Raw genomic sequence first — 25,249 nt, forward strand, 5'->3', positions numbered from 1 at the left:
GGTCTCTACACACTCCACTCCTCTTCCCTTCTTCTCTCTTTCTCCTTCCTTCCTCCCTTCCTTCCTCCATCCTTCGCTCCTCTCCCTCCCTTCCTCCTCCCTTCCCTCCCTCCCTCCCTCCCTTCCTCCCTTCCTCCCTCCCTCCCTTCTGATTTCCTACCCAAAATGGGGCTATAGCTCAAGTAGTAGAATGCTGACATGAAGTACAGAAGCCCTGGGTGGCACACAGTACCTGAGTTCAAGCCCCAGAACTGGCACACACAATAAAACAATCCATGACCAAAGTCAGACATACATAGGTCAGATTTTTGAGAAAAGGCTAAGGTAGGTGGGGAATGCAACATTCAATACCAAATGAAATCCCAGGAGAGCACGAGAGCTATTTCTTTGTCTCCCACATGTTTTGGGATGAGAATTCTCAGTAATTGAAATCATAGTGGTTGAGATTTGATGAAACATGCTTTGAGAATGCAGGTAACACTTCATTAGGTCTTCTTCTTTTTTTTTTTTTTTGCCAGTCCTGGGCTTGAGCTCAGGGCCTGAGCACTGTTGTTGGACTTTCTCAAGGCTAGAGCTCTACCACTTGAGCCTCAGCACTGCTCCGGCTTTTTTCTATGTATGTGGTACCGAGGAATTGAACCCGGGCCTTTGTGCATGCTAGGCAAGCACTCTACCACTAGGCCAAACTCCCGGCCCCTTCATTAGGTCTTCTATAAGAAATATTCATTTCCTGTCTACCCAAGCACACCAGAAAAAGAAAACAAAATAAAGGGATAAAGAGAGACAGATGGAAAGAAAGAGAGAGAGAGGAAGAAAGAAAGGAAGAAAGGAAGGAAGGAAGAAAGAAAGGATGGCTCATGCTTGTGATTTTACAAGTCAGGGGACTGAAAATTAAGGATGGCAGTTCAAAGCCAGTCTTGCAAAAAAAAAAAGTCTGTGAGACTCTTCGTTAAACTTTACAAGTTTTATTGTACAGGTGCCATACACGTGGATTAAAGTTACATGTTTCAGGTAGTGAGTACATTTCCTTTCGCACTGTGTCACCCCTCCTTCATTCTTCCCTTCCAGTTTTTCCTGTTCCAACTCCTAAAATAATTTCTAGTGAATATCACTGATGAAACAATTCACCTTTTGTCACAACATTTCTGTACATTTTGAACTCCTCTACAAATCAATGTATATATATATTATAAAGGGCACAACAAAATGAAAAAAAAATGGACAAACAATGCAACAAAACCCCTCTAATTTAGCTGGGTGCTGTGGCTCACGCCTGTAATCCTAGCTACTCAGGAGGCTGAGACCTGAGGATCACTGTTCAAAACCATCCTGGGCACTAAATTCCGTAATACTCTTTATCTCCAATTAACCAGTAGAAAACTGATCTGAAAGAAGTCACAGAATAATTTCAATAATTCTGAATTTACACCATTGCTTTGTAGCCTAAAATATAATCCATTTTGGAAAGCCCCAGGCCTAGTTAAAAACAATACTGGGAAATCCTTTTCTAAGCCACTGTGTTTTGTCTTCCAAAGACCAGATGGGCTTTGGGGGTCAAACCTCTAATCTATCATTTTTGGGTTAAAACTAACATTTGAATGAATCTACAGTTCAAAAGCCAAATCAAAGTATAACTGGTGACTCACAAATCCCATCCGAATCTGCTCTCTGATTGGTAGATTTGTGAAGGGGAGGATTCATTTGGGGAATAAACATGGGGAGTGTCCAGAGAAGAGCAGAGCGCTGTGGAGTCTGCTGTCCACATCTGTCCTGGAGGACCTGCCTATTCCGCTGTTGTGAAGGTCTGTGCCCAGGGCCACTCAGAGTTGCTGAAAGCTGTGGTGCAGGCCTGACCCTTCCCTGCCTTCCGCTGGGTGACCTTGCTGAATCCCCAGACCTGGAAACCTTCGAGGCTGTCCTGGATGGGCTCGATCTGCTAGTGGCCAAGAAGGAGCGCCCCAATCTAGAAACTGCATGTACTCAGTCTGTGGAATGAGCACCCAGAGATCTGGATATAGGGGTACCCCTCTATTGCACAAATCTCTTATGTAGATGGCTGGCATTGAGCCCCAACGTTCAGAGACAGCCCTTAATTACCAGAGATGGTATGAACAAACTAATTAACCCATGGGCAAAGTCAAAAGAGATATAGTCTTCTATGGAAATGGTCTGAGGGAAATTGGAACTCACATAACAATGAAAGCCAAGAGGAGTCTTTCTACTTCTCCAGCCTGGCTGGGGATGCAAATTCTCAGTAGTTAAAACATAGTGGCTGAGATTTGAGCAAATATGCCTTCCAAATGCACACTGCAGAGGAAGAAAGGGTGGGCGGCTCTGGTTGGCTGCTTGCTGGCTAACTGGGTGTGGGCATTAGGAAAACAAACAGTCGCCTCCAAAAAGAAAAGTGTGCTGACTCAGACATCCAAAGCTATCAGCAAAAGATGGTGGATGGTTTGGCAAGCAGTGAAGCAAATACTAGATGTGTAAGTGTAATGGAAATTTTGGAACAGCTGGTCAATTACACCTGGATGGGTTCTCACTGGAGAAGGAGTATTGACTAAGTTGTGCAGAAAGAAACGTAAAGCAGGGCAGTTTTTCTTATTTAATGATATTCTTGGATCTGGCAATGTTGTCACCCAGAAGAATATGACAAACAACCTATTATTATCCCCCTAGGAAACGTTGTATTGATTCCTTTTCTCCCTCCCCCTCCCAAAATCAGATAAACTATATGTAAGAAAAAGGATTCAAGTATCAGAATGGTTGGGGGGGGGCTTCTGCCTGTAATCTTTGTAATCTTAACTACTCAGGAGGCTGAGATCTGAGGATCACGGTTCAAAGCAGCCTGGGCACTAAAGTCTGTGAGACTCTTTATCTCCAGTCAACCACTAGAAAATCAGAAGAGGAGTTATGGCTTCAGGGGTAGGCTGGTAGCCTTGAGCTGAAGAGCTCAGGGACAGCGCCCAGGCCCAGAGCCCAAGCCACACAGCCAACTCCCCACCCCCCCAAAAAAAAAATCAGGGTTATATAAATAAATATACCAAATGGGTGGTAATAACTGAAGACAGTTTGAAAAGATAGAAACAACCAAAAAATACCCTCTTCTTTCCATTTCTGGGATTTTCTTCAAGGACTTCTTTCACTTGTTATACCTGAACTCAGGGTCCAAGCCTTGTCCCTGAGTTCTTTTTGCTGAAGGCTAGCTGTCTGTGTGTTAACCATAGTAGCACTTCTGGTTTTTGACTGGTTAATTCGATATAAAAGTGTCTCAGGCTGCCTTAAAAAAACAATCATCATATCTCAGACCTTGAGTAGCTGGGATTCACTGGTGCCCAGGCTAATGCATTCATCTGTGGTAGGGCGGGATCATAGGGAAGGTCTATTTTTAGTTTTTTGAGAAACCTCCAAACTGCCTTCCAGAATTGATGAACTAGTTTGCATTCCCACCAGCAGTGCAGTAGGATTCCTCTTTCTTCACATCTCCGCCAGTGTTTGTTGTTGTCTGAGTTCAGAACGTTGGCCATTCTGATTGGAGTAAGGTGGTTTCTTAGGGTTGTTTTTATTTCCATTTCCTTTATGACCATGAATGATGAACATTTTCTCATATGTTCCTTTGCCATTTTAACCTCTTCTTTTGATAGATCTCTCTTTAGTTTCCTTGCCCATTTAGTGATTGGTTTGTTGGGTTTGGGGGGGGGATTAGTTTCTTGAGTTCCCTGTAGATATTGGATATTAACCATTTGTCTGATATATTATTGGTAATATCTTTTCCTAGTTGTTTGGCTGTCTTTCTACTTTAGTAGCTATGTTTTTGCTGTGCAGAAACTTTTTTTATTTTTATGTAGTCCCATTTGTCAAGTCTCTCTCCAATCTGTTGTGACCCTGAGACTCTGCTCAAGAAGTTTTTGCCTGTGCCTATGAGTTCCAGTGTCTCTCCTTGCAGTTTCAGGGTTTCAGGTCTGATATTGAGGTCTTTGATCTACTTTGAGTTAATGTTTGAGCATGTTAGCAGGCTGGGGTGTAGTTTTAGTAATGCTAATGGTTGCTGATTAATTTTTCACCTTGCCAATTTGTCAAATTTTCAGATCACGTGGACGACTTCTTAGGGGTTCTTACAGATAGGGTAATGTTATAACCAAAGTGGAAGAGTTTTATTTCCCTGTTTGTATTCCCTTTATGTTTCTCTTTTCATGTTACTGCTCTTGCTATGAATTCCAGTACCTATATTGATAAGGAGTGGAGAGAGAGAGGGTCTTTGTCTCATTCCTCATTTTAAGGGTAATGCTTTTTGCCTTTTGCCACTAAATCTACTGCTGGCTATAGGTTGTTCTTATACAGCCTTTATTATATTGAGAGATAGTCTATGAATTCCTAGCTTGTCCAGAGCTGTTATCATAAAAGGTTCTGCATCTATGGAGATGACCTTGTGGTTCTTGTCACTGGTTGTGTTTATGTATTGAAAAGCATTATTTCGTGGCCAGGAGGGTTAGGCTAGTGGAAGAGTGCTTGCCTAGCATGCACAAAGACCTGGGTTCGATTCCCCGGGACCACATATATAGAAAAAGCTGCAAGTGGTGTTGTGGCTCAAGAGCGCTGGCCTTGAAGAAAAGCCCAAGGACAGTACCCAGGCCCTGAGTTCAAGCCCAGGACTGGCAAAAAAAAAAAGCATTATTTTTCTTTACATCCCTGGCAGATTCCCTGGGATGGCTTGGCTCACTTGACTGGTGACATGTCTCATGCTGGCTGGGTGGGGGTTGAAGCTGAAATTGGTACTAAGAGCCTTTTCATTTCCAACAGGAGTAACAAGAAGATTAATAGTTCCCATTTTTAAGCTGGGCTAATCTGGAATTTATTACTCATGCAAGTTAAATAGGACCACTAAATATTTGTATGATTTATTGATCCCTGTGTGGGTCTGACTGTAAATGCTACAGAGGATCAAATCCGAGATAACAAAACTCTATAGTGGTCATATTGAGACTTTTGATACTTCAGCTGATTAAATAATCTAGGTAGTTTTTAGCTGAATATAGCACTTTAGGATTTTTAGCTGAATATAGCACTTTCAATTAAGATTGAAAACATTGTCAGCAATGTATCTGTGGCAGCTTTCATACCTGGGAAACAGACATTGGACAGTGAAAAATAACATTTGAGTTAAAAGTTGTTCATTTTAAAGGACCTTGACCTAAAGAAACACTTGAGTGAATTGTAAAGTAGAAGTAACACTTTCCAAGCTTAGTATTATAGGAGCAATGAACCTGAAGGCACAATGGTAAGGAGACAATCTGATGAGATTTTTTTGTAGTTCTAGTCTAAACAACTGCCCATTTTTCCTTTGTCCTGTGGAGCCAGTTAACTAGTTACAGTCAAAGCCAAAAAGCAAATACAAGACAGAAACATTTTTGTTTGGTAGAAAAGACTTCTTCCACCACGACGAATGTTTTATGCCTTAAAATGAGATTGTTTTGAGCAGTATACCCACACACATCTGCACTTGTGCATGAAAGTTTTCAGGTACAGTTAGCTTTTTAAAATTCAAGTTGGCCATAAGTTTTCTGGACTTTCAGTGACAAAGACATTTTTACCCCACTGTATGATATGGCTACATGGTCAGTGCTAGAACAATAAAAGCTTATACCACCCAGTACTTTTGCCAAGAAACAATTGAAGAGAATGGAATAGAACCTCCATGCTTTTAAATGTGGGTTGTGTGGGCTGGCTTTGAACCACGATCCCCAAAGCTTAGCCTCCTGAGTAGCTGGGATTACAGATAGGAATCACTGGTGCCTAGCTTGCCTTCTAGATGTAGAGGTGGTTGAATTCATTCACAGGGCCCAGCCACAGCATCTCAAGTTTGCTTCTGACATTTCTGCTCATATGTGGTTTGCTCTGGTTTGGTTCCTTTCAGGAGAAAAATTTAGACTGGTTTCCCCGGATGCGAGCCATGTCTCTCGTCAGCAATGAAGGTGACAGTGAGCAAAATGAGATTCGGAACTTGCAGGACAAGCTGGAGGCCACCATGAACCTGGCAAAGCAGCTGTCCAGCCAGCTGGCCGAGCTCAAGGAGCAGGTGCGGAGTGGGGGAGGGGCTTTAGACCACCGGTGAGTGGTGGTGCTTGTGCAGAAATAGAGGCACTTAAACAGGGGAGAAGGTTGTGCAGAGGGCGGAGCTCTACAGTGGGGCGCTCAGGGAGGAGCCTCTGCCACCTTGTATTCCGTCTATGGAGAAGCCAGGAGGCTGTGTCATCTCTGAGGATTCTGAGTACCAGTAAAGGAGCTGCCGGGTACCAGTGGTTCAGCCTGTAAACTCAGGACTTAAGATCAGAGTTCTCAGCCAGACCGGGCAGGAAAGTCTGTGACACTCTCATCTCCAATTAAACAAAAAGAAAAAAAAAATAAGGGACAAGTGAAGCTGTGGCTCGAGTGGTATAGCACCACAGCTCAGTGACTGCACAGGACCTGAAGTCCCTGTGTCTTTTCCTCCCCAGATGACAGAACAAAGGAAGAACAAGCAGAGGCTCGGCTTTCTGGGATCCAATACCCCCCATGTGAACCATCACGTACCCCCACACTGAAAGCAAGGGGGCAGTGAGACCAGCTGTTCTCATTGGGGTCCTCTCTGCTTCCTGCAAAGAAGACTTGAGATGAGGAAGTGAACGTTTCCTATTTAAAAAGTGACGGAGATCCTGGAACAATTTGGTAACTGGTTTTTCATGGGCGAGAAGAAGCAGCTAAAAAAAAGACAGGTGACTTGAACCCAGCTCCTGCTCTCATTGCAAATGGCTGCAACCTACTCATAGAGCCATTGGCTCAGTACTGGCAGAAATACTCTCTGCTAAATCCGGGGGACTAAGTCTTGTCTTCAATACAGATTGCTCTGCATGGGTGCAGTTTCTTTTCTTTTCAGGAAAGGAAACTCTGGTGGCTACATTTTGCTAAGGCAAATAACTATATAGATTCCATGTGAGACTTGCAGAGGACGTGTTCATGTTAGGCAAGCTCTGGTGGCTCTGGATTATAATCTCAGCCACTCAGGAGACTGAGATGTGAGGACTGAGGTTCAAAGCCAACCTGGATAGCAAACCCATTAGACACTTTCTTACCTCCAACTAACAAGCACAAAGGTGGTACTAGAGTCGTGGCTCAAGTGGTAGAAAACCAACCTTAAGTGTAAATTCTAAATAAGGGACACCAATCAGGCCCTGAGTTCAAGACTCAGTACTGGTGCATGTGGGCTTTCGCATGCATATACAGACCCCCTCTCCCCCTCACACACACATACACAGAGTCAGTGTTTTGAAGCCATGGCTTTTACTGGTATTTATTTATAAACTGAAACACAGCTGTGAGAATTGAGCACTTTGGCACATAGATTCTCAAGCCGGCCTAACTGGAATGTGATTGCATTTGCCTCATCAGAAACGAATTCTGTGTTTGCTCCTCGTCAAAGGTGATTTTCGTAAAAGTTGTTAAGAATAGGTTTTAACGTGGGTACAGGTGAAGTTTGTAAAAGACTTGCAGGCAAGAGCCTGCTAATAATTCCCAGGCATGAATTCTTTAAGAGGGTATTTATCTGTTCATATATACTGAAATCGGGCCTGGTGGCTCATGTCTATAACACCAGCTTCTCAGGAGAGTGAGTTCTATAGATCACTGCTATGTGCCAGCATGAGAAGAGAATATCATGAGATTATGTTCAGGGAACCAGAAAAATACTTGAAGTAGAGCAGTGGCTCAAGTAGTAGAGGGCCAGTCTTGAGTGAAAAAGCTCAAAGACAACACCCAGGCCCGTTGTTCAGGCTTCAATACTAGCCCACACACAAAATTGTATATTATACTGAGAAAGTTATGAAGATAGACTTCCTTTCCTTTAATAAATGTAGAATAAACACAATTTGACTCATGATTATTGTGCTTTTGTAACTGGTTTTATTTCTCATCTTCCTGTGCTTTGGGGGGGGCGGAGAACCAATAAATTCATTAAATTCACAAGAAAAAGCTGCATTTCAATTTGAATCCCCAAAAAGGATCAAAATAGTTCACATTTTTAATCCTAGCTGCTCAGAAGGCTGAGATCCGAGGACTGTGGTTGAAAACCAACCTGAGCAGAAAAGTCCATGAGACCCTTACCTCCAATTAACTGCCAAAGTCCAAAAGTAGAGTTGTGGCTCAAGTGTTAAGAGCATCGGGCTTTAGCACAAAAAGCCAAGGGGCTGCACCAAAGGCCCTTAGTTCAAGTCCCAGAACACACACACACACACACACAAAAACCCTGACCACACACACACACACACACACACACACACACACACACACATACACACACACACACAAGAAACCTCATAGTCTTAGCCTCAAATTGTTTTTACATTGAGTCAGGTAATTAATGTTTGGTTAGGGAGAAAATACCCTGGCATAGTGGGGTTAATTTTAGAAAATGCCTAGCATGCACGAAGATCCGGGTTTGATTCCTTGGTACCACATACATAGAAAAAAGCCGGAAGCGGTGCTGAGGCTCAAGTGGTAGAGCTCTAGCCTTGAGAAAGCCCAAGGACAGTGCTCAGGCCCTGAGTTCAAGCTTAGGACTGGAGAGAGAGAGAGAGAGAGAGAGAGAGAGAGAGAGAGAGAGAGAGAGAGAGAGAGAGAGAGAGAGAGAGAGAGAGAGAGAGAGAGAGAGAGAGAGAGGAGAGAGAGAGAGAGGGAGAGAGAGAGAGAGAGAGGGGAGAGAGAGAGGAGAGAGAGAGAGAGGAGAGAGAGAGAGAGAGAGCGAGAGAGAGAGAGAGAGAGAGAGAGAGAGAGAGAGAGAGAGAGAGAGAGAGAGAGAGGAGAGAGAGAGAGTCCATCTGTAACACAAGCCCATAATCTTGACAATCAGAATGTCTGGCCCCAGATTCTCCACCATAGACCCATTTCTTTATTGAATATTGATGCAAAACTTCTCAACAAAATACTGGCCAACTGTCTTCAACAACTCATTTTTTTTAAACAGACATCTAGCCAGGCACTTCCTTCCCTCCCTCCCTCCCTCCCTCCCTCCCTCCCTCCCTCCCTCCCTCCCTCCCTCCCTCTCTGTCTCTCTCTGTCTCTCTCTGTCTCTCTCTGTCTCTGTCTCTGTCTCTGTGTCTCTCTCTCTCTCTCTCTCTCTCTCTCTCTCTCTCTCTCTCTCTCTCTCTCTCTCTCTCTCTCTCTCTCTCTTTCTGTTCCTTGGCGTGCAGGAATTGTTTTCTTACCTTTATCCCTAATTTTGGTGTATGTGGGTTTGCCCTTGCTTATGGGCTGTTTGTGTCAATTGTCTGACCTAGGTGCTGTCCCTGAGCTTTTGTCCTCCATGCCAATCCTCCACTACCTCAGCCACAGTTCCACTTCTGGATCTTTCACAGTTTCACTGGAGATGAGAATTCATTAATCCAGAATTAATGTGAATTAATCTGGCGGGGGCATGCTGTCCAGTTGTGTTGGGTGTGGCTTAGAAACCCCATCAGATAAAATGGGAGGGACTAACAAACACCTCTGAAGCCTAACTCACCAAATAATGAACTTAACTCTCCAATTCTATGACATGGAATGACTAATTGGATAAAAAATAAGGTCCATCTTCGTGCTGTCTTCAAGAGACATATCTTCCCCCCAAAAAACAATTATGGTCTGAAAATGAAAGGTTGGAATAGAAACTATGAAGCAAATGGCTTCCACAAACAGTCTGCAATTGCAATGCTTATATCAGATAAAATAGACTTCAAATTAAATGTATTAAGAAAAGACACAGAAGCCTATTACCTACTAATGAAAATATCTCTCTATGGAGGATATGACAATCCTAAAGATTTATACACCAAATTCTGGAGCACCTACTTGCATCAAGCAAACACTACGTACACTAAAAACACACATAGATAAAGACATAGTGATTATTGGTGATTTTGGCATACCACTTTCCCCTCTGGATAAATCAACACAACAAAAGCTGAAGAGAAAAACTTGAGGGCATAGACCAACTAGACTTAATACCTGCTCCTCAGTAGATGGATGGATCATGAAGATGTGGTTTTATGCTTCTATCAGGAAGAATGATATTGACTCATTTTGTTAGGAAGTGGGAAGACTTGAAAAAAAGTATTTTAAGCAAAGCAAGCCAGACCCCCCCCCCACAAAATTGGGTGCATAGTTTTCCTCATTTGTAAGAAACAGAATATGTCCATGATATTCTTAACAGGGGAATCCCAGTAATCCATAAACCCAAATGCATAGTGCATAAAACCATATATAATGAAGTATATTAAAATCTTATTTTTATTCCAAATAAAGCAACGTGATGAATAGTAATAGGGCATACTTACAAATTGTCAACAAATACTTGCCAGAGTTCTGCAATGACAAAATTCACTAGATGTGACGAGAGCCTTTAAACAGCAACTGATTAGAGCTATAGGATTTCTTAGGGTGTGGTATCCTGGCTGCATGGAAAACCTGGGATTTCTGGTGATGTGGTATCCTGGCTGCATGGAAAACCTGGGGTTTCTGGTGATGTGAACAATATTTAATCTCTTTTGCATTTTTGTCGGTCGTGGGTCTTGAACTCTAGGTCTAGGCATTGTCCCTAAGTTCTTCAGCTCAAGGCTACCACCCTATCCCTTGAGTCACAGCCCCACTTCAGGTTTTCTTGTGGTTAACTGGAGATAAGAATCTCACAGACTTTATGCCTGTGCTGGATTTGAACCATGATCCTCAGATCTCAGAGTACCTAGCATTACAGGTGTGAACCACCATACCCAGCTAGGCTCATTTTTTTTTTTTCAGAAACCCATTTCTGATAAAAACATGAAGCACTCAGTATGCCTCTTGCCTGATTTAATCCATGAATTACACTGTGCCAAGAAACCAAACTTGGCATGGAGGATTGAGTTCGGTCTTATTCCCCAAGGCCAAGCAAACACTAGGTGCTTGTCTGCAGGTAGCTTATTCTGACCTTGGTCCCCAGGGGATAGGAGCCCCCCCCACACCAAAGATGAAGCATTCCACTGTGGGCCAGGCCAAGAATGTGACCGGGGCCTCCAAGAGCCTACCATCTACCTTTTAATCTTGCTCCTTTTTAAGCCCTATATAAACCTACCCCCAAACCCAGTCCCTAGCAATAAACTCGGTGAAGATCGAATCCAGCCTCTTCCTTTTCCATTCTCCGTTTTCCTCACATTTGGTGTCGAAACCCATTTGATGTTGAAACCCGGGAGAGGAAATGATCCCGGAGTAACTGGGTCCCCTCCAACCACCTCCTGGCTGCTTGTCATTGAGCCATTTCCCTTCCCTTTCCCAGGCCTTCCTCCATCAGAGCGCTGACCCTGCCAAGATTACTTTCATGGACCGACCTCGTGGCCTCTGTCTCCATAAGTGGTCCATGCCTCGTGGAAGGCCACCTTACGTGTCTTGTATTATTGGTCATCTGTGGAAACCCACAGAAAGTCTTATCCGTTTTTTAGTCTAACTCTCCTTGTCCCCAGACTCTTGCTCTCCAGGCAGGAGGCTCTTTGCCATTTGATCGACTCTATTCACCACCCAAAAACCTTTAAGATCTGTGGTGGAGATGCCCTGATACCCCAGGACTCCAGGAGTCCTTTCTTCCTTTCTTCCTTCGTTCCTTCCTTTCCCTCCCTCCCTTCCGGTCTGTGGGGTTCCTGGAGACTTCAAGAGTCTCTCACATTTGCTGACCCCTGACACCTTTACATAGGACTTGGGGGGGGGGCGCACCCTCTCCTGATTATCAGGATCTGTCCATCTGCTTTCCCAAAAGGTTTGGGGAAGCCTAAAACAGAAGGAGAGCTCTGTAGTCTTCCCAAAAAGTTTTCCCCCAAAAGCTCTGAATTTTCCATTCCAGAGACATTCCCTTGGCTTGTTTGCCATCTAACCTTAAGTGCCCAGGGCTAACTAATTTACCGCCAAGAAGATTCACTCACTTGGCTACTGGAATCTGGTCACAGCTGGATAACGGTCCCCAGAGACCCTTCTCTGCTCAGCCCAGTGTGTCTGTCCATCAAGTCCTTCTCACTATCTGCACTGCAGAAGCTCCTCCTGTTCTCCTGCCAACTCCTGGCCCTAAACCTCCCAGCTATCTCCTCTAGGAAGGCAACCTTCCTTGCCTTGTAGGAATCTCTTTTCTCCACTTTCCTTTCCCTCTCTGATGGTCTCCATCAGAGAGATCATTTACCATCATCTCACCTCCGTTCTCACTGACAGCCCTTTGACTGCACCCTGAGAGCACGATACAGGCAGGGTTCCAGGACCCCTCTAAGTTCCTTCATCTTCCAGAGAGAACCTCGCTGTATTGGATCTGTGGTTCCATAAACCCAAGTCTTTTCTCCATCCCTACTCTTATAATTACGTTCCTTTTGTCTGCAGGCAATCTGGCTTCTCTAATTCAAACCTTTTGCTTTACTCTTTCCTGAGCCTTCTCCTTACAAAAATCTGGATTCTTCATTTTCCCCGAAGGCAAACTCCTAGGAAGCTGTAGGAAAAATCCTGCCCTCTCACCTCTAGCCAATTGCTCAGACAGTTTCAGTTACCTTCCTTGGTCCGCATCCTCCCCTTAAAATATCTACAGGTTAAAAGTGCCATCTTCCTCTTAGAAGCCTGTTTAGCAACCCATCTTCCAGTTTTCTGCAGGTCCTGAGGATTTATCCCTACCTAGGGAGATACAGAAGCCACATGGTATGATTTCATGTGACCTCCACTCTCCCTCCAAGCTTTGCCAAAATTATTCTGAAAGGTTTTCTGCTCTTGTTATCAGTGTTCATTTAAGCAGAGAAAATCTGCCCAACTCTCTTTGTTGTTGCCTGAAGTTTTGCTGTATGCATTTGACTACAATTGTTAAAAGGAAATCTTTATCACTGGAAGTAGAAAGAATAACCGAAGAGTCACAGCTAATCATTTTGAGGCAGTTCTGGAGATATCCCAGCCCCACAGGCCTAAAGGCCCAGTGTCCCTTTGCTCTGTGCTCTGGGACTTTCTCAGGTATGTGCTGCACTTTGGACAAACCCCAGAAGCTTTGACTATGTAGAGAATGGTATGAGTGTATCTTAAAAGAGGTTATGAATAAAGTTGGTAGGTAATTCAGTTGGCTTATATTGAAAACTAGCATCTCATTTTTTATATTCACCTGAAAAAGTAATCGTTTGGGTAAACCAAAGTTCACTTAAATGTTTATGCCAAGGTCCTTTAAATGAACACCTTTTTAACACAAATGCCATCTCGTTCTGCTTAATATGTAAGCTCTCGTGAATACAGAGCTAAGGTGGACCTACTCCTGCATTCTTTGTTGTAACCACTAAGACCTTCTGACACTTACAGTGTCATAACCTCAGTATCCTAAAGTGCAATTAAGAATAATCACATTTCTGTATGATCTCCTTGTTACTTTAATTGAAATAAATAGGGTTTTTATGACAAAGATTGCAGTTCAAAGCCAGCCCGGGCAAAAAAAAAAAATCCTTGACATTCCATCTCTCCATTAACCAGCCAGAGTATAAGTATGGTTAAATAACCAGCGGGATTCTGGAAGTGGTGTTGTAGCAGAATTCTGGAAATGGCACTGTGGCTCAAAATGGTAGAGTGCTACACTTGAGCAGAAGTGCTCAGGGACAAGTGCTCAGGCCTTGAGTTCAAATCCTGTCTGCCAACTGGGAAAAGCCATCCCAGCAACAAGCACCTAGACCCCTGGAACCAAAGAGAGGAGATGGTGTTACAGACAGTGCTACATCCTAAATGGACTTGCCCTTTCAAAATTAACCAGAGGAGGGAGATCAAAAGACAATAGCTAATGTCCAAGTCCCAACTAATATCCATTCCTGTCTGTCTTCTATCTGGGCAGGAACTTACATTCTTGCCTGTGTTAGCTGCTATTTCCAGGAAATAATCAAGGCCTTTTACCAGGCCTTAACCAATCCTACCCAGCCAGGCTCCTAAAGGAACTCTCTGGCTTGTGGTCATGTCGCGTTCCCTTATGACATTGATCTTAACCGGTCCTGGATCTTGTTAGCCTTTTTCTTGATCCCATCTTTGTAAAGTTTGTCTTTAATAGGAGAATCGTCTTACTTCAGAAGTGGTTTCTTCTCTAGAAGGGCAGAAGGAAGGACACAACTAAAGGAGGCATTACAAACTCTGGTCTGCCAGATTCCTTCAAATATTATTCCTATCCATGTTTCTGTAAGTAAAAATGGCCCCTACCACTAAGCCAAACTCCCGGCCCCCAAGATCCCAAGACTTTTATGGCCAAAAACCCACTTCTGCCCACCACCCACCGAGGGCTAAAATCGATTATTCTCCATCATCTCTCTGCCTCTCTTATCTCTTATTTATATCTCCCCATAACACCCCAAACCTAGAAATCAAAAAGCCACATAGCTCCTATCGTCCCTTAGTTCAAGACCTCTGTAAAATTCATCAAGCAACTGTTCCAACACACCCTTTAGTATCCAATCCTTACATCCTTCTCTCCCACAGACCCTGATTCCTCATTCTTTTCAGTCTTTGGCCTAAGAGATGCTTTCTTCACCATCCTGAAACTCCCCTCTTTTAGGCCACTTTTGGCCTTTACCTGGGAAAACCTGGATACCCCGGACTAGACTCAGAACTGACACCCACACAGCAGGTCTGAGTTGAGAGAAAAACACCCCGACCTTCCTGTCAGCATGGTTTTTATACAAAGTCAGGTCTAGGCACAAGTTTAAACAGTTTCAATGCTCTCTTCCATCCGGGGTTCTGACTTTATCACCTGGTGACTAGTCAAAATGGCTTCCCTCTGGTTAGGGGTCTGCACCCCAAGTTTCCTCCTTCAGTGTATAGATGACCTTCTCCTCTGCAGCCCTTCCATTGAAATAAATGTCAAACAATCTACTCTCCTTAACTCCCCCACCTCTTGGGGTTACAGGGCATTCAAGGACAAAGCCCAGATATGCCCAAAATCAGTTACATATTTGGGATTAACCATTTCCCAACAGTCTAGCAATACTCCCACAGAGGGTCCTCAATGAATTACTCCAATCCAAAAGAGAGCGCCTGGACCTCCTTGTCCTTTTCAATTTCCATGTATGGATCCCCAACTTCTCTCTCGCATCCCATCCTCTATACTCTGCCAAGTAAGGGATCCCTAAAAGCTTCTTTCCCCCAACTCTCTCAACTATCCATCACCAAGGCCTCCACCGTCTCCCTCCCTGACCTTAACAAACATTTTGGTTTTTTTCTTACACACAATGGGCAGGGCTTAGCTATTCTCTGTCAAAAAGGAGGAGAAAGCTTTCCCTCCTTGGTATACCCAGCCAAACAATTGGTCCCCTTGTTTCCAGATTCTGGAAGCCCATGCATTCATTCATAGCCCTAGAAGTCCAAAAGATTTCCCTTTACAGCCCTCTCCACATTCTCACCTCACCCTCTTAAGACACAAAGCCTTTTTTCCTTACCTCCTTCCCAGCACAAAACCCCAGTCTGTGAGACCCCCATATGATTGGGATTTTCTATAACCCTCAGTTTCTATACTCTTCTCCCAAAAGCTCTCAGAACATAGTTTCCTGGAAAGGTGAATCAGTCCTGGCTTAAGGAAAACTTAGATTTCGGTGCATGCTAACTCCATCCTGTACTGTGTGAGAGCCTGGAGGTAGACTGAGGTTTATGCAAATTTTAATGTTTACAGTTTAGCTTCAGTTTCAGAAATGGGGATATCGACTATCAATTGTATACAACATCTGGTCTCCTATTGAACTTTAGACCTTATTTTGGATCATATTTCCCTTTGCAAATAAAATAAATAAATAAATAAATACCTTGCTGAATGGAACTTTGGGATCTGAGACTGGCAGAAGGTTAGAAACAGGTATCTTGTTACCCCAAGCCTCAGCGATTACCCAGTCTTCATTAGCACCTCACTTCTCATTGAAGCAGGTTAAAGGAAAGGGGTGGGATGCAACACACCTACCTTTCTATCTTCCTTTCTCTCCCTCTTTTCCTCTCGCAATTCCTCCCAGGATGCCTTCCTCCCTTCCTCAATTCCATTCTGCATTTTGACTTGGGAGCACTGGCTCAGCATGGGCAGAGGGCCAAGAGCTGGGCGTCAGGGATGGCAGTTCCTGCAGAAGTCGGAGCTGCCCTAGAAATGCCCCAAATTTGGAGGAATACCAGGCAAGCTGCCTGGAGGTGGATAGTCTGATATCCACCTTGGAGATGCAGAAGAAGTGAAGGTTTTTCATCTGACCCAGGTAGGGTGCAAATCGACGCATGGTTCTCTCCTGACTTAAATTACTTACGATCAGTTCCTGGATGGAGTCCAGCCTCACCATGTGCAGAGCCTTCAGGATACTGGAGAGGCAGTCAGAACGAATCCTCAACTTCACTGAGCAGAGCTGGACTCGTTCTTTCCTGTCCCTGGCCCACTGGAGCAGGTAAGTTTGAAGTTCATCCTGGGGGTTCTCTGATGGTCAGGTCAAAGGCAATAGTGAAGGGATGCTTTTCCATGTACAGCCTTTAGGCTGTAGGGAAAAATTGTTAGAGAAGAGATTCTGTCCATGGAGGGGTACCCCAGTGTGCAGATACCTGGGTGCTCTTTCCGCAGATTGAGTACTTGTAGTTTGCAGTGACTGCAGCGCTCCTTCTTGGCCAGTAGCAGATCAAGTCCATCCAAGACAGCCTTGAAGGTGTTCAGGTCAGGTGGCTCTTCTAGGTCCCCCAGGGGAAGGCAGTAGAAGGGCCAGGCCTGAACCATGGCTTTCAGCACCTCTGTGAGTCCTGTGGCATATGCCTCCAGGAAGAGGGAAGGAAACAGCAGCGCTGGTAGATCCTCTAGGGCAGAGATGGCCAGGGACTGGTTGCTCAGCAGACTCTGCATGGCCAGACACTGGAGCGATGGTGGGGTGCTGAGGTCCATCTCGATGGACCAGATGTGGACAGCTGTGCAGGCCTCTCTGAATCCCAGCAGGAAGGAACAGCTTCTAACTGCAGGCTCCAGGAATCTGAAGCTCTACTCTGATCTCTTGGCATCTTCATAACCCAACCCTATCCCTACCATGGCGTATCTACCAATCCAAGGGCAGCTTTTGATGGGATTTCTGAGCCACACCCATTATCTCTTCATGAGCTGCTGACCTTGAGATGAATTCATACTGTGGTTTTGACTGGAAGTGAAAGGATTAAAGGCATGACGTAGGAATGAACTGAAGATGTAAAGGAATTATATGGTGTCCTCAAAGAGGACATTAAAACAGATTGAAGGAAATGGAAAGCCCTCCTTGAGCTCATTAGGCACTGTACCACTTGAGCCATAGCACAACTTTTGGTTTTCTGGGGGCTCCTTGGTGATAAGAATCTCATGGATTTTCCTGCTTGGCTGCGTTGCACCAGGCTCTTCAGATCTCAGCCTCCTTAGTAGCCTGGCAAAATCCATTTTCAGTGGCTCACATAGGTCAAGCTTGCTACTCAGGAAGCTGAGATCTGAGGATCTTCGAAACGAGCCCTGTTAGGAAAGATGCTTCTTTGTATATGTAGTTAGCTTTTATTGCTTTTTAAAAAAATGTTTTTTATTATTTTTCTGGGTGTTGTAAAAAGGGGTTACACTTTTGTTCATGAGGTAGCGGGTACTTTACTTTGTTGGTTGGTGGTGTTGGTCATAGGGCTTGATCTCTGGGCCTGGGGGTATTCCAGAGGTTGTCAGCTCAACGATACTGATCTACCCCTTGAGCCCCAGCATTTTGATGATTAATTGGAGATAAAAGTCTCACCAACTGGTTTGGCTTAGTGGTAGAGTGCTTGCCTAGCATACACAAAGACCTGGGTTTGATTCCTTGGTACCACATACAACCCCCCCCCCCCCAAAAAAAAACTGGAAGTGGTGCTGAGATTCAAGTAGTAGAGCTCTCGCCTTGAGAAAGTTCAAGGACAGTGCTCAGGCCCTGAGCTCAAGCCCAGGACTGGCAAAAAAACAAAAGTCTTACCTAGTTAAGTACAGAGGCTGGAGGCTGGCTTTCAACCAGGATCCTCATACGTTAGCCTCCTGATTAGCTGGGATTACAGGTATGAGCCACTGACTCCCAGCTACATGGTTTTTTTATACAGATGTCCCTTCTGATATTTCTCTTCTCCCACCCCCTCTCAATCATCTTGTTCCCCCCTTCCTTTCCCTATTTCAAATAAACAAATTAAGGCACATACAACATGGTAGGTAGCCAATTCAGAGGCACTGATCACATGAGCTAAACCATTTGGAGAGAAAGGAAACAACACAAACAAAAACAACCAGAAGGGGAAAAAAAGGAGAAATAGCCTGGTTTGGTGGCTCACACCTGTAATCCTAGCTAATCAGGAGGCTGAGATCTGAAGATCATGGTTCAAATCCAAAGTCCAGGACAGTCTTATCTTCAGTTAACCTCCAGAAAACTGGAAGTAGCTCTGTGGCTCAAGATGTAAGTAAGTCAGTAGTCTTAAGCTGAAAAGCTCAGTGTCAACACCCTGGCAAGAGACCAAGTCGCACAATAGAAAAAAAGAAAGAAAGAAAGAAAGAAAGAAAGAAAGAAAGAAAGAAAGAAAGAAAGAAAAGAAAATGGAGAAAGTGAGAAAGAGAGGGAGGGAGGGAGGGAGAGAGAGAGAAAGAGAGGGAGAGAACTGACCTCAGACAGTAGATTCAGAGCAACAAACCCAAAAATCAACCTATTGTTTCCATATCTTCAAGTCATTTCATTATCCAAATCCTCTACAGTCATACGCACGTAGCTATTGAGCTATTTTGTCCTCTGCCAGGAGAAACCTGGATGAATTCTACTTACTACAAATGAGGGAAACCATGGAGCCCGTGTTTCTTTGGGTCTGGCTTATTTCACTTCATATGATTTTTTTCCCAAATCTTTCTATTTCCTTACCAATGGTTTGATGTCATTCTTTCTGATGGCAATTTAGAATTCCGTGAGTATAAATACCTCATTTTCTTCATCCATTCACACATGGAGATAAATCTGGGTTGGTTCCATACCTTAGCTCTGGTAAACTAGGCTGCAATGAAAACCGTTGTGCTGGTAGCTTTAGTATGTCTTGGTTTATGGACACCTGGGTAAAAGCTGAGAATTGGGATCGGTATGTTTAGGCTTCTAAGGAATCACTATACTACCTTCCAGGGTGTTTAATGAGTTTCCATCCCAACACCAGTGCATTGCCCTTTCCTTTTCCTCACATGCCCTCCAGCATCGGTTGTTCTTAGCTTTCTCTCTATTTTTTATTTTACTGTTGGGAGAATGAATAGTAGGGTTACACTTGCATTCATAAGCAGCATTACTGCTCCCACAGAAATCCCCCTTCTCATGTTTTTGCCCCTCTTTCCTTCCCTTTACCCCCACCCCAAATCTTGGTTTCCCCCTCGACTTCCCTAGTTCAAATAGACAAATAAATGTCTATATACTATTCCAGGTAGCAAAGTCAGATACAGTAACAACATGAGATTAACCACAAGGGCAATGAAAGAGAGGAGAAATAACAAAGTACATTAAGCACAACAATCACACAAGGTGCAGCTCTTGTTTCCATATCCCAGAGCTCCTTTCATTTAGTCTCATCCTATATGACCTTATGAATCTAGGTTTTGCATTATTGGAATCCTCTGCTAGGAGAATCCTAGGTGCTTTATTGTTACAAATGGAGGAAACCACAGAATGTATGTTCCTTTGGGTCTGGCTTACTTCACTTGTTGTTTCTCCAAGTCTTCTCATTTCCTATGAATGGGGCGATTCCATTATTTCTGAGGGCAGCATAGAATTCCATTGTGCATAATGACCACATCTTCATGATCCAATCTGGAGTCACCGTGAGGGGGAGGGGCAGAGCCACCCAAGCCACAGCAGCCACAGCTGTGGTGTCCACTGCTGCTTGATCAGGAGCTGCTGGAGCCGCTGTCCCAGCAGGAGCCACCACCAAAGCCCCAACTGCCTTGGCCAGCTAAGCCTGGGTCCCCATGCTGGAGCTGCTGGGAATAAGTACCATGGCCACCTGAGCTGGAGCCACCTCTGCTGATGCCACCAGACTTGGAACCACGGGAGCTGCTGTCTCAGGAGCCACAGTGGATGACCAGGTCAGATCCACTATGGTGGTTGTAGCTGTTTCTGCTGGAACCAGAGCTGCCACCAAGGAGTCTCAGCTTCTGCTCCACTGCTGGAACCCTGGCCAGGACTGCTGGACCCAGAGCTGTGTCCAAAGGCACAACCATCACACCCACCCTCACCAGAGCAAGCTGTCCTCCAAACTGCCTCCTTCAGGCTCTCTGCCAGCTTTTGCCTCTCTGCTCGAAAACCCTGTTCTGTGAATGCTCACTTGGTACGATTCTTTAGCCTCGAACTTTTCCCTGGAGTGTTAAATCTGCTTTCTTGTCAGTAGCTCGCTCAGCTAGGTTCTACCTATAGTTCCAAAATCTTCCCCTACCTTTCTACCAAACTTCTCTATATATGTTGGAAATGGGGTTTTCTCTTCTTTCGTTGCAAATACGGTGCTTGAGCTCATGTCCTGGCTGCTGTCCTGGAGCTTTCCTGTTCAATGTCAGCCCTACTCGAGCCACAACTTCACTTCTGACTATTCTGGAGATTCAGCTGAAATGAGAGAACAAAGGACATTTTTTAAATGCACAGAGTGAATTTCACCTAAGAACCTTGGAACCCAATTTCCTGAGTAGCCAGGCAGAAACAGCACACACACATTCTATGATACTGAGAAAAGATGTCTTTCTACCAGTGGTTTTCTTTGCTTTCATTTGAAAATAAATTGACTAATTGTACAAGAAATTGTAGACAGGGATGAGCTGTCCCAGGCATAGAAGGTTGGCATACAATCATTGAGAGAAACAGGATCATGTCACAGCAGTTGCAGGTTCAATTCCCCCTGGATTACTTAGGCTCACATGACCTTCACAGCCCTTATTCTCTTACAAATATATGGTGCACTGAACACAAATGTCTCCCATCCATATACGCTAATTCCTCAAGATATGCCAACAGAGGGCCCACGGGACACAGCCAGCCAAACATCCAAGAACAGCCAGTCCAACTTACAGCATCAACCAAGATACCAGGACATTTTTGCTTGCCAGTCATGGAACAGGGCCTGAGCTCTGTCCTTCGGCTTTCTCAAGGCCAGAGCTCTACCACTTGAACCACAGCACCACTTCCGGCTTTTTTCTATGTTTGTGGTACCAAAGAACTGAACCCAGTTCTTCATGCATGGAAGGCAAGCACTCTACCACTAGGCCAAACTCCCAGCCCAGTACCAGGAAATTTTATCTGTTTTCTTTCTTTCCCTCCCTTCTTTCTCCCTTTCCTCCCTCCCTCCTCCCCTCCCTTCCTTCTCCACTCCTCCCTACATCCCACCCTATATCCTTTTTTCCTGGCTACCTTCCACCTTTTTCTCCCAATGTATCTTTATTTTGTGAACTGAGACTTGAACTCAGGGCCTGGGGCTGCTTTGGCTCAGGAATAGTAAAGTACCACTTGAGACCCAACACAAATCACTGCATTCTTGGAAGTCACATGGATTTTTGGTCAAGATGAGAGTTGATCGGTGAAACTCAGACCTTGAACTTCAAGGATTCCAACAACCACCAATACTCTACTTTTTTATTGCTGGGAAAGTATACCTTTCTACGCATGCTTTTCTTTTCCTTTATTTTGCTTGGTTGATATAGTAAAATATAGATACCAAAGGGATGGCCCACAACCTAGGTGTTTTCACATAAACGTTTAGAAAAACAAGATTCTGTTCCAGTTCTTTCCAGACTGATTTCACTCCATATTTCTGATGATGTGTCCAGATAACACCTGTACCCCAAGAGCGCTCAAACTCCTGGGGCTCTAGAGCTACAACTGAACTGCAAAATGGAGGACCAGATACCCCATCTCCTCCTTCCACAGTGAACTTTGGGGTTGGTCCCCTGAGAATGCACTTATTTCCCAACTTTCATATGTAAAGCTGTGGAGAGCTTCCAGGGTAGAGACTCGATTACGATGGCAGAGCAGAAAGGTCAGGAAGATTCTCCACTGTGAACACCCAGAAACCATCAGGTGCCAGTCTATATAATTGGCACTTGTTCCAGACATGACAGAATTGGGTACAGATCTGGATCTTCTGGGCCAACCCCATGTCTCTTAATAGCCATGCCAACCCAGTTCGAACCTGAGCAAATCTCTCAGGGTTAATATTCCTTAGGAACCAATCTCCAGGGCGATAGCTCTCCAGAGGGGCAGGATAGATCCCTCGTTTCAAATGGCTCATCTGGGCTGTGTGGCTGAGAAGCACCTGCAGGGAAGCCATGGAGATTCGATTTCCAAAGAAACTAAAGAAACTGAGCTGGGAGCACTGGCTGAGAATGGGCAGGATGGCCAAGAGCTGGGGGTCAGTGATATGGCAGTCTTCCAGGGCCAGAGTCTGCAGGGTGCCTGCCACTTGCTCCAGCAGGCTTCTCAGGGGCTCAGGACTGAAATTCTCCATGAACAACCTTCTCAATCTCAGGTGTTTGAGCTGCTTGGTACAGCTACACTGGATCAGAAACCTCAGATCTTCTTCTTGCAGTGGAAAAGAACTCCAAGACAAAGTTTGCAATGTGGTCAGGCTGCTGAAGATGGGGCTTAACTTTGCAAATGCAAAGAAGACTCCATGCACATGCAGCTCCTGCAGATGTCGGAGCTGCCCTAGAAATGCCCCAAATTTGGAGGAATACCAGGCAAGCTGCCTGGAGGTGGATAGTCTGATAACCACCTTGGAGATGCAGAAGAAGTGAAGGTTTTTCATCTGACCCAGGTAAGGTGCAAATTGACGCATGGTTCTCTCCTGACTTAAATTACTCACGATCAGTTCCTGGATGGAGTCCAGCCTCACCACGTGCAGAGCCTTCAGGATATTAGAGAGGCAGTCAGAACGAATCTGCAGCTTCCTTGAGCAGAGCTGGATTCGTTCTTTCCTAGCCCTGGCCCACTGGAGCAGGTAGGTTTGAAGTTCATCCTGGGAGTTCTCTCTGATGGTCAGGTCAAAGGCAATAGTGAAGGGATGTTTTTCCATCATCCATGAATGGCAACTAGTTGTTAGGCCGTCCATCAGGATGGTTGGATAAGAGATTTTGGCCATGGAGGGGTACCCCAATGTCCAGATATCTGGGTGCTCCTTCCGCATATTGAGCACTTGTAGTTTGCAGTGACTGCAGCGCTCCTTCTTGGCCAGAAGCAGATCAAGTCCATCCAAGACAGCCTTGAAGATGTTCAGGTCAGGTGACGTTTCTAGGTCCCCCAGGGGAAGGCAGTAGAAGGGCCAGGCCTGAACCATGGCTTTCAGCCCCTCTGTGAGTCCTGTGGCATATGCCTCCAGGAAGAGGGAAGGAAACAGCAGCGCTGGTAGATCCTCTAGGGCAGAGATGGCCAGGGACTGGTTGCTCAGCAGACTCTGCATGGCCAGACGCTGGAGCGATGGTGCGGTGCTGAGGTCCATCTCGATGGACCAGATGTGGACAGCTGTGCAGGCCTCTCTGAATCCCAGCAGGAAGGAACAGCCTCTCTAACTGCAGGCTCCAGGAATCTGTTGTTCTTCTCTGGCCTCTTGGCATCTTTATAACCCAACCCTATCCCTACCATGGCGTATCTACCAATCCAAGGGCAGCTATTGATGGGATTTCTGAGCCACACCCATTATCCCTTCATGAGCTGCTGAACTTGAGGTCAATTCAGTCAGTGGTTTTGACCAGAAGTGAAAGGACTAAAGGCGTGACCTAGGCATTAACTAAAAATGTGAAGGAATTATATGAGGACAATTTAAAAGCCTGAAAAAGGACATTAAAACATTGAGGGAAATGGAGTCTCTTATCTCCAATTAACCTATAGATAATGGGAAATGGGCTTGGCTCAAGGGTAATATGGTAGCCTTGAGCTGAAGAGCTCAGAGACAGTGCCCAGGCTGAATTCAAGCCCCATGACCCACAATAATAATAATAATAATAATAAGTTTTGACCTGTGTCAACAAAACCTTATGTATTTCCTGTTCCTTCTTTTAAAATTTTCAGGGTATCTGTTTTTGGAGCAAGGTCTTTGATCCATTTGGAGTTAATCCTGGTGCAGGGTGGCATAGAAAGAGCCAAGTTAATTTTCTGCAGGTTTCTAACCATTTCTGACAGCACCACTTGTTGAAGAGGCTGGATTTCTTCCATCCTATTTTTTTGACTCCCTTGTCAAAGATTAGCCATATGTCATATGTCTGTGGGTTGATATCTGGGTCTTCCACTAGTCCACTTGTTTCATTCCACTAGTCCTCAGGTATCTTCTTGTGCCAGTACCAAGTACTGGAATGTGGTGTAAAGTTTTATATTGATTTTCCTCCCACGCTCTTCTTTCTACTGAGGAATATTTTTGCTATCGGTCGTCTACGGCTATTCTATATGAATTTTTGGATTGCTTCCTCTGTTTCTCTAATTAATGACATTGGGATATTGATGGGTATTACACTGAATTTGTAGATAGCCAGTGGTTGGATTGCCATTTTCATGATGTTAATTCTTCCAATTCAGGAGCATGGGAGGATTTTCCACTTCCTCAGTTGTGTGTTAATTTCCTTTTTCAGGGTTTTAAAGTTTTCATCATAAAGGTCCTTTACATTACTAATTAAGTTAATTCCTCAGTACTTTATTTTCTTTGAGGCTATTGCAAAAGGAGTTGTTTTCCTGATTGCTGCCTTGCTCCTCCCTTTATTGGCATACAGGAAAGCAGCTGATTTTTGAGGATTAATTATATACTATGCTACTTTGCCAAAGTTTCAAATCAGCTCAAGCAACTCGGTAGTGGAGTTTATAGGGTTCTTTAAATACAGACTCATGTCATCTGCAGAGAGGGAAAGGTTCATTTCCTCTTTCCCTATTTATTTCCCCTTTATGCTTGCTTTTGTCCCATTGCTCTGGCTAGGAATTCTAATATTATATTAAAGAGGAGTGGAGAGAGTGGGCAACCTTGTCTCCTTCCTGATTTTAGAGGAAATGGCTTCACCTTTTCGTGATTAAATATCTTTCTAGCTGTAGGTTTGCCACACAGCCTTTATTATACTGAGGCCTTGTTATACTGTGACTTATCAATTCTTGCTATAATAAGCTGATACAATTTTAGAGGCCTTTTCTCTATCAGTAGCATGTTTGTGTTGATTTCCAATGTGTGGATCATCTTTGAGAATTTTCTGTAATGCTGGTTTGGTCATTATACAATATTTGAACCTTTC

The 25,249-nt window shown here is 44.4% G+C and overlaps 3 protein-coding genes across 3 annotated transcripts in view; 1 reads left to right on the forward strand and 2 right to left on the reverse strand.

The window, feature by feature from the left end:
• Positions 1 to 7,909, forward strand: part of Itpr2 (inositol 1,4,5-trisphosphate receptor type 2) — a 185,142-nt gene extending 177,233 nt beyond the window's left edge. Inside the window, exons 56-57 of the mRNA XM_090325301.1 lie at positions 5,912 to 6,073; positions 6,492 to 7,909. Coding sequence (XP_090181427.1) covers positions 5,912 to 6,073; positions 6,492 to 6,578 — 249 coding nt within the window. The 3' untranslated portion in view covers positions 6,579 to 7,909. The remainder of the gene's footprint in view (positions 1 to 5,911; positions 6,074 to 6,491) is intronic.
• An 8,119-nt stretch (positions 7,910 to 16,028) lies between these two features.
• Positions 16,029 to 16,906, reverse strand: LOC150042128 (PRAME family member 8-like). Its single transcript, XM_090325211.1, has 2 exons — positions 16,576 to 16,906; positions 16,029 to 16,453 (listed from the first exon to the last, which is right to left on the reverse strand). Exons 1-2 carry the CDS (start codon positions 16,904 to 16,906, stop codon positions 16,029 to 16,031), a joined length of 756 nt encoding a protein of 251 aa, XP_090181337.1.
• Positions 16,907 to 22,002: 5,096 nt separating this feature from the next.
• Positions 22,003 to 23,481, reverse strand: LOC150042129 (PRAME family member 8-like). The gene has a single exon (XM_090325212.1). The coding sequence runs from the start codon at positions 23,479 to 23,481 to the stop codon at positions 22,003 to 22,005; it is 1,479 nt and encodes a 492-aa protein (XP_090181338.1).
• Between the last annotated feature and the right edge of the window lie 1,768 nt (positions 23,482 to 25,249).

This window comes from Megascapheus bottae, chromosome 37 (assembly GCF_031878675.1).
Source record: "Megascapheus bottae isolate mThoBot1 chromosome 37, mThoBot2.hap1, whole genome shotgun sequence".
In the NCBI taxonomy this organism is placed as follows: Eukaryota; Metazoa; Chordata; class Mammalia; order Rodentia; family Geomyidae; genus Megascapheus; species Megascapheus bottae.

What these genes read in the sequence shown, in the direction of transcription:
- LOC150042128 (XM_090325211.1), bottom strand. Translation starts at nt 16,906, where the DNA reads ATGGACCTCAGCACCCCACCATCGCTCCAGTGTCTGGCCATGCAGAGT. An exon ending in TCTGCGGAAAGAGCACCCAG is followed by an intron (nt 16,454 to 16,575) that starts GTATCTGCACAC and finishes CCTGACCATCAG; the next exon opens with AGAACCCCCAGGATGAACTT.
- LOC150042129 (XM_090325212.1), bottom strand. Translation starts at nt 23,481, where the DNA reads ATGGACCTCAGCACCGCACCATCGCTCCAGCGTCTGGCCATGCAGAGT.